The following is a 13,594-nucleotide window of genomic DNA, read 5'->3' on the forward strand; positions in this document are numbered from 1 at the left end:
CCACAAAGTCAACACAAGATTTCTGCTAGAAACATCTTCATAGTCAGCAGAATAATTGCTTTTTAGTGACATGATAAATTTTGCAATCTCCTTAGGAATTGTGTTTATGAAACATGTTTGTTGATGGTGCCAATGTAAATCTAATGCATCTATATTTGATAGTTTATTACTGGGTGCATTATCTGTGCCACTGTGAGGAAGTAATCACTGAATCTGGTGACCAAAGTTCATAATGTGTCACCATTTCTGCCAGATTTATATTCTGAGCAATTAGTTTAATTTGGATCACTATTTAGTTTGTTTGTTGTTTAATTAATACGTCAAACTGTTCTTGCTTTGTCCATGGAAAATCTTTTTAATGTGTAGTACTTATATTTTGCTTTTTTTAATAACAGGCTGGAAGGTTTTACAACACCGATGGTGATGAAGTTTCAACTGTAGACCACATTTCTCCTCTGAATTAAGTAGAGTTCTCTTATTTGTACAAGATACTTTAATCCCAGGAGATATCCATTCTTTACCCTTGCTAAAACTAGAACTGAACTGCTTCTAAATAGGCCATGAAGGTCCAATGGTACCGACCGGCCGCTATGTTGTCCTCATCCCATAGGTGTCACTGTATGCGGATATGGAGGGGCATGTGGTCAGCACACCACTCTCCTGGCCATATGTCAGTTTCTGAGACTGGACTCAATATTTCTCAATCAATAGCTCCTCAGTTTACCTCACAAGGGCTGAGTGCACCCTGCTTGCCAACAGTGCTCGGAAGACCGGATGGTCACCCATCCAAGTGCTAGCCCAGCCAGGCAGCACTTAACTTCTGTGATCTGACAGGAACAAACAGTAGACTGTTTACCTTCAATGCTTTAAAAATTTTTCTTCAACTGGTTCAAATATTTTGGAGAAAATACTGTTCTTGAAATGTCAGATAAAGAGACCTAGTTCTTTCAAAGTCTTTCTGTTGAGCAGTGTATGATAACCAGGATCCAAGTATCTGTAATTTATTTATTTTCCATCCTTAGACAATATACATTGCATGGATGTCGTCAGTGAATGTGCAAATTATGGTATGAAGTCTATTTTCTTAACAAATGCCATTTACATTGTTTAATAAGCATAGATATTTTGATGTAGAACTAACATACATAAATACAAAGACCTGCATACTTATTACATAAATGAAAAAAGATAATTTATATTGTTTAAATAAATATACTAGGTGTGTTGATATGGAACTAGCAGACATCAATACATAGGCATAAATAAATAGACATGAATGAAAAAAATGATGTTAAGTATAACTTATCCTAGGTGTTCCCAACAATTCTTTGGTTTTCATTTAAGATATTCATCCAAGGTGCAGAAACAATGCTCTTGCAACAACAGTTTTACAGATTCTTTAAAAGAATATGTACTGCTAACTTCTTTTATATTCTGTGGCAGCTTATTATAATCATGCCTTGATAATCAAGACTGTTCTGAGGTTTTAGCTTATTTTTTCTATTTAAATGGAGGCAATGACTCAGCCTTGTGTTATGATCACGAATAATGTTATTCAAGCCATAATTGTCAAGATTTTTTCTGATATACATTATCGTCTGAAAAATAAACTCACAGGGAACAGTCAGAATGACCAGGTTTTTAAATAATTCTTTGCAATGAGACCATTTGTTTCATTTTGTCATTATTCTTCCAGCTTTCTTTTGTAAACTGAAAACGGTTTGTAGATTCTGGGTACTATTTCCCCAAAAGATTATTCTGTAGCTAAGGACGGCATGCACTTAACCAAAGTAAGCTGACCTTACACAGATGTCAGAGCATACTGATGCAAGAACTCTAAGCATGTAGCATGCTGTGGAGACCCTCTTTGAGATAATCATGACATGTTCATTCAATTTTAGTTGGCTGTTGATGTGCACCCCTAGGAATTTGGTGTTAGTTACATCTGTTATTGAAGTGTTGTGTAGTTTTAAATTTATGGACTTGTGCTTCCTGTTTGTTCTAAAGTACGTGCTGTTTGTTTTCTTAATGTTGAGAGTTACTCTGTTCACTGTAGGCCATATGTAAACTTCTGCTAGTGCTTCATTGGCTTTTTCCAATAGCAGGTCAGGTGTCTTGTTGGTAATCAGTATGTTACTGTCATCAGCAAAAAGTACTTTTTCTCCACACTTCACACATTGTGTGAAATCATTAACATAATTTAAGAAAACTTTTGGGCCCAGAACACTTCCTTATGGGACTCCTATATTAACATACTGTAGGTCAGATAAGTGATTTATCACATACTTGGATGTGCTATATGAAATTTCTACTCTCTGTGCTCTGTTATGTAGGTATGATTTGAACCATTTATTTACCACTCCCCTGATTCCCAGAGACTCCAACTTGTGTGCAAGAATGTCATGATTGATGGTATCAAAGGCCTTTGATAGTTCTAGGAAAATTCCAGTTACACAACTGTCCTTGTCTACTGATTCAAGAACAATTTTTGTAAACTGAGTTACTGTGGTTTCAGTGCCTCTATCCGGTTGGAACCATGCTGTTCCTTGCAGAGAAGATTATATTTATTTAAGTAGCTCATAAGTCTATTTTTCATTAGTCCAATCACTTGTTTCACTATGTTGGACCTTGTGCTTTAACAGAGGAACATTTCTTCCAGTGATTGTTTCAAACATAATTTTATTTATTTTAAAAAACTTGATATAAACCAATGCATTAAACAGATTAAAAATAAATATTATTAAGTGTGACTGACATGGCAAAACAAAGCAGTAATACCTTAAAATCAAACAATGGAAAATCCAGGATGAAACAATGACAGTATTATGAAATGGATGAACTGATACTCAATATATAGCAGAGATGTTTAGTTGCAGACAGGCACAACAAAAATACTACTAAACATGTAAGCTTTTGGCCAGTAACAGTAATAACTTACCTTGATATAACAAAGACCCAAATGCTAATGCTTCAGCTGTAGACCAGTCAATGTTGCTTCTATCAGCCAGTTTCTTCAGGCGTCCTTGGATATGTGTTTTTTGTAGATGTGAGTGAATGGACTGAAATTTTTTGTAAGAAGCAGAAGAAAAAGTTGATTTTTTAACTGCTCTCCCCATAGCACAAGGAGTTTATAACATGATCTAAACATAAACAATAAAGTAGCAGTAATCTACATGAATATGGGTGTTAAAGATCATCATAATTTCTATTTGCTGTTGTTCTACACATGGAGAAATGGAATAGTATAAAACTATATTATGTTCATATGTATTTTTTAAATGTGTTTTGACTTATTCCATATCTCTGATCATCTTTCCTGTGGTAGTACCTGTGGATCATGTTATACAAATGAAGGAGTTATAGTGTTGAACTGCATGGGAAATAGCAGATTCTCCCTATATAAATATTATTAGCAGTCATTTATCAAAAGACAAAGATGATGTGACTTACCAAATGAAAGCGCTGGCAGGTCGAAAGACACACAAACAAACACAAACATACACACAAAATTCTGTAAAAAGGAGAAGGTGAATACAAAGTGAAACTACTGGCAAAAACACAAAGAGAAAATAAGACGACAGGAAAGATTTCGAAATGCAACAGTGACAATAACAAACGTAATTGTTGGGTTCAAATTAATGATATTAATATAATAGAGGGAAACAATCCACGTGGGAAAAATTTATCAAAAAACAAAGATGATGTGACTTACCAAACGAAAGCGCTGGCAGGTGTGTGTTTGTGTGTTTGTTTGTGTGTCTTTTGATCTGCCAGCGCTTTCGTTTGGTAAGTCATATCATCTTTGTTTTTTGATAAATTTTTCCCACGCGGATTGTTTCCCTCTATTATATTATTAGCAGTCATGTTAGATACTATGCCCGAAACCCCCCAGGTAAGCTCATGTGCAAATTTCTCAGGTCATGATGTTTCAAATTAAGCCACAATTCACCCCACTGAAACATGAAAAAGAAGTACCCATAATTATTCAGTGCCATCCTGGATTAAATTCTGTATACTGGCTACTGTATAAAGATTGTAACTTACTTTTGTGACTGACCATTCAATATCTGTCTCCTACATCCAATAAATGTGCCACTTCACACCATAGGTACTACACATGTACGGAGCTGCGTTAATTAACATGTCATACGTGCTCAGTCTTTCCTTTGCGCACTACAAAGGGATTTCTCCAGTTACTCCTTTCCAACACTGAGTATAAGGCCTCAAAGTACTAAACCTTTTATGGATAGAGAAATGTTTGAGAAAATAATGATACAAAGTTGGATATGCTATTTATTCAAATGAACAATTTTTATCAGGAAGTGATGCAATGTTAATAATATGTCACATTTTTGCTCCATCAGTCTTTTAAATGTAAATCTTTAAAATGAAACACATAAGATAGCAACATTGACATCACTACCAATAAAATCTCTTGGCACTAAAGTCTTCATGTCAGCATATAACCATAAAGGAATTACCTGAATGGGTCAGATAACAATAGATGTGATGTACATGTACAGACAAGAGAAAGAGCTTCACAAACTGAGCCAATCAATAACGTGTTGGTCCACCTTTGGTTCTTATGAAAACAGTTATTTGGTTTGGCACTGATTGATAGAGCTATTGCATGTTCTCCAAAGAGATATGGATCCAAATCCTGTGTAATTGGCACATCAGATGGTCAAAATCCTGATACAGTTGGAGGGCCCTGCTCATAATGCACCAAACGTTCTTAGTTGGGGAGAGATCTGGCAACTTTGCATGCCGAGGTAGGTTCTGGAAAGCATCAAGGCAAGCGGTAGAAACTCCCACCATATATGGGTGGGCATTATGTTGCTGAAATGTAAGCCCAGGATGGCTTGCCATGAAGGGCAACAAAATAGGGCATAGAACATCATCAACATACCACTGTGCTGTAAAGGTGCCAAGGATGACAACCAAAGTAGTCCTGCTATGAAAAGAAATAGCATACTAGACCCTCACTACTGGTTGTCGATTTGCATGGTGGGTGACAGTCAGGATCGGTATCCCACTGCTGTCCAGGGTGTCTCCAGACACATATTTGACTTTGAATCTTATTAACTGGAGTAGAACTGATTTCATTGATGAGTACTGCTTCAATCTGAGCCCTGATGGCCAGCAAGGACTTGTCTGGAGATGCCCTGAACAGTGGTGGGATACCAGCCTGACTATCGCCCACCATATGGGTCGAGAACCCCAAGTGTTGATCTGGAGTGCCATGCATTTTCTTAGCAGAGCCCCTTTGGTTGTCAGCCACGGCACCCTTACAGCACAGTGATACATCGAGAATACTCTAAAACCCATTGTGTTGCCCTTCATGACATGCCATCCTGAGCTTACATTTCAGTAAGATAATGGCTGCCCAAATAAGATGAGAGTTGCTACTGCTTGTCTTTGTGCTCAACATATCCTACATTGGCCAGCAAGGTCACCACATCTCTCCCCAGATGAGAATGTTTGTAACATTATGGGGAGGGTCCCCAACCAGCTCGGGATTTTGATGATCTAGTGTGCCAGTTGGACAGAATATGGCACCATATCCCTCAGGAAGACATCCAACAACTCCATCAATCAATGCCAAGCTAAATACCTGCTTTCATAAGGACCAGAGGTGGACCAGTGTGTTATTGACTCAATTTTCAAAGCTCTTTCTTCTGAATAAACTATGCAATTTTTCTGAAATTGCAGTCATTTATTTATCCGTACATACACATCACATCTACTGATTTCAATCCCATTTGGTTAAGTGCTCCATGGTGCAATTCGTTAAAATTTTTTTTAGAGTGTGGTAATGAATTCAATAGTCACCAATGACAAGTATCATATTTCCTGGTGTTACTTGTGTTTTGAGAGCCCTACATGATGGACACTCTCTCATCCTGTATTTCACAGTTATTATTTTGTGTTATCATATGCCATTTTTGTTACAACTCCATTTACCCAAGATGGTATGGAAAATTGTATGAAAATCACATTTTTAAACCTATTTTGTAGTCTTTCTGTAGTGGAGATGAGGAATTACCTAAGTATATGAATAGGCAGGTGTGATAACTTGCCAGAAAAACACAATCAGTCTGATTAGGCACATCAAATCAATGGCTGTTAATGAAGTACAGAGCCAAACAGCTTCTGGCTCAGCTCTTTGTCTTGGGAGTTCATGCATTGCACATTCAGCTATGTGACCATGTGGGTATCAATTGCCACTGCTTTTCTAAACCTGTGGTAGGTTCCTCAGTATGCTGTCATAAGTCTTGAATACTGCACTGTGCATTTCTAGAGTGGTTCACACATCTTAGGTTTTCCTGGTGTTATGTAAGTGGGTAATAAGCTGTACATACCATAATTATTCATCCATATATTTTAACATAAATGCAGATTATAAATAATGAAAGGAGTAAGGTTAACCACCCACCAAGTAGTTGAGGTTTTGAGTGGTTGACAAGCATGTAAACAAGATAGGCATCCTTATCAGAGCTAACTGATTAACAAAAGCACACACACGCACATGAATGGCAAGATTGTTGCAGTGATAATAGTTTCCAGATAGTTAACAATGAATTTAACTTTGTTAATGTGTCTGTCAAACATTCAGCACCTGAACTTTGCTGTGATTGGCAATACTTTTCCTTCCATTATTTGTATTCCCTCATAGGACTTTCCAGTATTGTGGGTAAATATATATACCATCACCAATAAATATAAATAAATACACACATCAAAAAAAGTTTTGCATCACATAGGTTCCGAGAGTTCCAGAACCTGTACAGAAAATTGGAATACAGATCAACATAAACATCATGTCCACCATTTTTATTACTCACGAAAAGCACACATTGCATGTTGTACCACCATACAGCGAGAGCTTCAGAGATGGTGGCCTGGATTGTTGTACACACCAGTACCTTTGATACCCAGTAGCACATCCTCTTGCATTGATGTATACCTGTATTTGTCATGGCATACTATCCTCAAATTCATCACGGCACTGTCAATACAGTTGCACTGTCGGTTGGAGAATGGCATTCATGTACTGCGCAACCACTATGGTGCCTTCCAAGACCACCAGCGGCATACGTCGGCCCCACATAATGCCACCCAAAACAGCAGGGAACCTCCACCTTGCTGCACTCACTGGACAGTGTGTCTAAGGCATTTAGCCTGACCAGGTTGTCTCCAAACATGTCTCCGACGATTGTCTGGTTGAAGGCATATGCAACATGCATTGGTTGTTGAGCCCATCTGTACTGTGCTGCAGGGTGTTGTGGTTGCAAAGATGGACCTCACCATGGACGTCGGGAATGAAGTTACGCATCATGCAGCCTATTGTGCACAGTTTGAGTCTTAACATGACATCCTGTGGCTGCATGAAAAGCATTATTCAACATGGTGGCAGTGCTGTCAGGATTCCTTTGAGCCATAATTTGTAGGTAGCGGTCATTCACTGCTGTAGTAGCCCTTGGGCAGCCTGAGCGAGGCATGTCATTGACAGTTCCTGTCTCTCTGTATCTCCTCCATGTCCGAACAACGTCACTTTGGTTCACTCCGAGATGCCTAGACACTCCCCTTGTTGAGAGCCCTTCGTGGTACAAAGTAACAATGCGGATGCAATCGAACCATGGTATTGAGCATCTAGGCATGGTTGGACAACAGACAAGACAGGTTGTTTACCTCCTTCCTGGTGGAATGACTGGAACTGATTGGCTGTCAGACTCCTTCTGTCTAATAGGCACTGCTCATGCATGGTTGTTTACATCTTTGGGTAGGTTTAGTGACATCTCTGAACAGTCAAAGCGACTGTCTCGGTGATACAATATCCACAGTCAACGTCTGTCTTCAGGAGTTCTGGGAACCAGGGTGATGCAAAACCTTTTTTGATGTGTGTATACTGCTGGTACCCTTCAAATAGAAACCCATGTATCAGTACATTTTTGATGTATACCTTCAAGCAGTCACAATTTATTCTGCAAGTACAAAAGAGATAACAGTTGCTACTGCTTGTCTTTGTGCTCAACATATCCTACATAGGCCAGCAAGGTCACCACATCTCTCCCCAGTTGAGAATGTTTGGAGCATTATGGGGAGGGCCCCATAATCTACACCACATCATTATACTGCACACACCAATTATATGGATGATGGTTACAACTAATGAATCCAAATTAATTTTCCTGTGAAATCAGCAATAATAAAAATTGAGACTCAGTTTTACCACTGTTGAACACAGCTAGTTGCCATACTCAGCAATGGAAGAGTTCCTCTTTTCAGAATCTTTCTGACACTCATTCATAAACCATTATCTCTCAATTCATTATCAAATTGATTCAATATGGTTCAAATGGATCTGAGCACTATGGGACTTAACTTCTGAGGTCATCAGTTCCCTAGAACTTAGAACTACTTAAACCTAACTAACCTAAGGACATCACAAATATCCATGCCCGAGGCAGGATTCGAACCTGCGACCGTAGTGGTCGCGCGGTTCCATTCTGTAGCACCTAGAACTGCTCGGCCACTCTGGCTGGCTATCATATTGATCTTTGCTGAATTAGCTTCACTGTATCTTTGCTGATCCATCATCAGTCTGTAACACCTGAAGCAAAAGGGAGCCAGAGATACAAGCTAGGAGAGAGTGGGACAGCAAGGGAAGGAGATAGAATATTACACCAGAGAGAGATATTTCTAGTGCAGGTAGTGGTGATAGTGTGTTGGTGTGATGAAAGGGGAGATGGAGGGTAGGGAAGACAGGAGAAAAGAGAGAGAGACAGACCATTGAGAGAACAGTGTGCATGGAGGTTCATTGAATTATGAACTGGAGTTAAATAAAGGACCAGAGCAAAGTAAGAAGAAACAAGGAAACAGGTAGATGAAGAAATGAAAACCAGGAACAGATGCAGTTAGGGCTATGAGAATGGCACAACAGACATCAAAGGCCAGGAGAGAGGGAATAAGCAAGTGGAGGTACTTACTTTCTCCTGTAATCCGCAACATAAACTTTTTTGTCATTACAGAATTCTCTTGCATCCTAGAAGAAACTGTCAGTGATTCAAGTAAACCAAGGAATTGCCTATCTTACAAATATTCTTCAGAAAATAACAGGACATGCTGTGTCATTAGTAATGTCTTACACATTTCAATGATGAATGAAGCGATTACTCTAAATGTATGATGTATGATATCTTCATGTTGCAGGTACTTATTTACCAGGGCATTCCTGTCGGGTTGGGCATTATCATTCAAGAAATGGTATTCAGTGCCATATTTGCCATGACAAATTCACACACTCTATTGCAGTAGTGCACCCATGCTTCTGGCATAATGTTAGAACAGACAAGAACACTGCCACCAACCACAGTATCCCTTTTCTCACTACTGGCAAGATTATAATAGGTTTCAGGAGCACAGAAAATGAATGGATAATGAGATTCTCATGACAGACATAACTGAGACTCATCCATGAACAAGACACATCTCCATTATTCCTTGACCCACTTATCTTGGGCAAATCAACACATTTGTCATACTACATAGAGCCTTTGTACCAAATGAATGTGATTGATGTGTCATTGAGCTTGCACCACACTCTTGATATCACAAAAGGAAACGTGTATCTTAGAAGTGGTCATGGGGTCTCTGAGCCTGGCAGGTGCTATGTTGGTATGACATCTATTATTCCTGACTCTGGGTTGCAGTACATGTTAAATATTGACCACACTCCTGTTGAATGTTTCCTCCCTCCTGGAGTCTTCTTCACTATTAGAACTGATACTGCAAATTGCATTCAACTTGTAAGTTATTTTGTGCTGACTGTGGATGAACTACTAACGAGCTGTGTATGTGCAGTGTCCCACTTCCCTGCAAATCAAATACTATGTGCCAGATAAATACAGTTAACAGTCACCAACAATACAAACAAAATGTCTCACAATGTGGACATTTGCAAACACACTAAGTGATCTCATAACAGTGTACCATGTGTGTAATGTATTTATATGCTGCCCAGCTGCAGATCCCAAAAAAATCCCTTAACTCATGGACAAGAGTTTACAAATGTGTGTCCATTATGCATGGTGGGTAATATTAACTCTTTTCTCATTGATCTTGTAATATTAACTCTTTTCTCATTGATCTTAATGCCCAGTTCATTGTGGAATGATGCTGACTCAATTTTTCAGACACATCACTTGTAAAATTCAGAGACAGTGATTGACAGAGCAGCACTGCCTGTATGAATACAATGTCAAATATTTTGCATGGGTAATGTGTATCATGGATTTCTGTCTCCTTTAAAAGTTAAAGAATTTAAATCTTACATATTATGTTCTTATCCAAAGTTTATTTTCAAAAATATTTTAAATTCATTATGCTTTACACATGTATTCTTTAAACCTAAACCCTCTGTATAATAGATTAACTAATTGGACTGATATTATGTTCACTGAGGCATTGATAATAGATAAATAGGTGTGATGCAATAAATGAAGAACATGTACTTACAAAATTATCTGGGTAGGTAACTGATTTTATGCCTATGTAATGCAGAAGTTGTTCATCAACACCTGTATCCCATGTAGTCACTGCAGCAGGAGCCTGTTTTATTTTGGACCACAGATTTTTGAAATATGCTGCCTGTAAGAAAATGTGTTGATTAGTGTAACAGTAACTTCTTCCCCTTTCAATCAACATAATGATTGCTTCAAGTATATTCACTGATCTTTCTTACTGATTATATATTTAATGGCTAACAGACATTATAAACGTTTAACTAATTTTTACAATTACTTACAACAATCAAAAGAAACTCCCTTTGATTTTATTACAAACCAACACTCCATGTAGTAAAACATTCAGAAAATAACTATATTTTAACAATGTTGACACAAAGACCATCCAGTATGCGTATATTCTTGACTGCATGTAATGTTTAAGGAAATATGTTACCTACATAATTTTTGTTCTTTCTTTTACCTGCTGCATTAATATACACTCCTGGAAATTGAAATAAGAACACCGTGAATTCATTGTCCCAGGAAGGGGAAACTTTATTGACACATTCCTGGGGTCAGATACATCACATGATCACACTGACAGAACCACAGGCACATAGACACAGGCAACAGAGCATGCACAATGTCGGCACTAGTACAGTGTATATCCACCTTTCGCAGCAATGCAGGCTGCTATTCTCCCATGGAGACGATCGTAGAGATGCTGGATGTAGTCCTGTGGAACGGCTTGCCATGCCATTTCCACCTGGCGCCTCAGTTGGACCAGCATTCGTGCTGGACGTGCAGACCGCGTGAGACGACGCTTATCCAGTCCCAAACATGCTCAATGGGGGACAGATCCGGAGATCTTGCTGGCCAGGGTAGTTGACTTACACCTTCTAGAGCACGTTGGGTGGCACGGGATACATGCGGACGTGCCTTGTCCTGTTGGAACAGCAAGTTCCCTTGCCGGTCTAGGAATGGTAGAACGATGGGTTCGATGATGGTTTGGATGTACCGTGCACTATTCAGTGTCCCCTCGACGATCACCAGTGGTGTACGGCCAGTGTAGGAGATCGCTCCCCACACCGTGATGCCGGGTGTTGGCCCTGTGTGCCTCGGTCGTATGCAGTCCTGATTGTGGCGCTCACCTGCACGGTGCCAAACACGCATACGACCATCATTGGCACCAAGGCAGAAGCGACTCTCATCGCTGAAGACGACACGTCTCCATTCGTCCCTCCATTCACGCCTGTCGCGACACCACTGGAGGCGGGCTGCACGATGTTGGGGCGTGAGCGGAAGACAGCCTAACGGTGTGCGGGACCGTAGCCCAGCTTCATGGAGACGGTTGCGAATGGTCCTCGCCGATACCCCAGGAGCAACAGTGCCCCTAATTTGCTGGGGAGTGGCGGTGCGGTCCCCTACGGCACTGCGTAGGATCCTACGGGCTTGGCGTGCATCCGTGCGTCGCTGCGGTCCGGTCCCAGGTCGACGGGCACGTGCACCTTCCACCGACCACTGGCGACAACATCAATGTACTGTGGAGACCTCACGCCCCACGTGTTGAGCAATTCGGCGGTACGTCCACCCGGCCTCCCGCATGCCCACTATACGCCCTCGCTCAAAGTCCGTCAACTGCACATACGGTTCACGTCCACGCTGTCGTGGCATGCTACCAGTGTTAAAGACTGCGATGGAGCTCCGTATGCCACGGCAAACTGGCTGACACTGACGGCAGCGGTGCACAAATGCTCCGCAGCTAGCGCCATTCGATGGCCAACACCGCGGTTCCTGGTGTGTCCGCTGTGCCGTGCGTGTGATCATTGCTTGTACAGCCCTCTCGCAGTGTCCGGAGCAAGTATGGTGGGTCTGACACACCGGTGTCAATGTGTTCTTTTTTCCATTTCCAGGAGTGTATTATCTGCCCATGTGTAGTGCTGTTGCATGTACTTCTGATTTTGTGGAAGAGTTTAATTAGTGTTGTCACCAGCTAAAAGATATCATTTAAAGGTAAGGTTTGTGGCTAAAGCCTGTGACCAGGTTATTGGCCTAACTGTAGGTAGAATACGGCCTTCACTGCAGCACTGGGAGGGGGAGGGTGGCAGGCCTGTCTCATTTGGACACAACATTGGGCATGTGTGTGTGTGTGTGTGTGTGTGTGTGTGTGTGTGTGTGTGTGTGCGTGTGTGTGAGTTATGCATGTGTGAATGTGTGCATGTTTTGCTTACATCTGACGAAGGAATTTGTCCAATAGCTGATCACATCGATTAGTCTTTCATCAATATGCCTGTCTGCCACTCAATACCTCAATACTAAATTCAGTGCCAACATGGTGAGTAGCAATCTGGCCTTTTCACGTTGTTATTTGTGTTGCTAGTTCACTGAGAAAGATATCTCTCCAAAAATACAGCTGTCTCCTCCTCTTGATTTCCTCTATCAATTGAACAGTAAACTGTCTTCATATAAACATTCAAATATCATCCTGGATTTTCCAGTGTCATCTTTATTAGGCTTTAAAGTATTTTTATGATACCACCATCATAATATCAGTAGCAGCAGGAGTAGTAGCACTTTGTCCTTTAAGTCTGTTCTAACTTCTTTCTAGTCCTACAATATTTTCCAGAGGTATCCTTGCCTTTCTGGACCTACTGGGTTAGTATTACCAAGCAGTTTTTTTCAGCGTAGGTCCAGGCATTTGATGCATGCATTGTAATCAGTTGTTCTTGTATTTCATTACTACGTCAGTTGATCTGAACTTCCAGCTCTTCTTGAACATCTTCAGTACTCTTGTGGTCAAGTAGTGAATAACGTACTACATGTAAGTTGAAGTTCATTTCAGTCACCTCTACCTGCACTATTTGGTCAGATGTTTGAGCCCAGTTTTCACTCCTACACTGCAATAATTGTACAATAGTTCCATTAATTGACTGTTCCATCAGTTCTTGGTAGAACATTCTATACATTATGAATGAAAACACACACATTGGTGTAATGTTCTACAATATTTATTATTTATTTCACAAATCAGTTTTTGGCTGTTACACCATCATCAGGTACAAAGATAAGTGTATGGTGAAGAGAAA

At 40.1% G+C, this 13,594-nt stretch overlaps 1 protein-coding gene across 2 annotated transcripts in view; it reads right to left on the reverse strand.

Annotated features, from left to right (window-relative positions):
- Positions 1 to 13,594, reverse strand: part of LOC124795215 (probable 2-oxoglutarate dehydrogenase E1 component DHKTD1 homolog, mitochondrial) — a 355,821-nt gene that overhangs the window by 111,683 nt on the left and 230,544 nt on the right. For both annotated transcript variants that reach the window (XM_047259132.1, XM_047259133.1), the window contains exons 11-12: positions 10,519 to 10,650; positions 2,939 to 3,059 (exon numbers count right to left, since the gene is read on the reverse strand). In XM_047259132.1, coding sequence (XP_047115088.1) covers positions 2,939 to 3,059; positions 10,519 to 10,650 — 253 coding nt within the window. The remainder of the gene's footprint in view (positions 1 to 2,938; positions 3,060 to 10,518; positions 10,651 to 13,594) is intronic.

Source organism: Schistocerca piceifrons, chromosome 4, assembly GCF_021461385.2.
Source record: "Schistocerca piceifrons isolate TAMUIC-IGC-003096 chromosome 4, iqSchPice1.1, whole genome shotgun sequence".
Lineage (NCBI taxonomy): Eukaryota > Metazoa > Arthropoda > Insecta > Orthoptera > Acrididae > Schistocerca > Schistocerca piceifrons.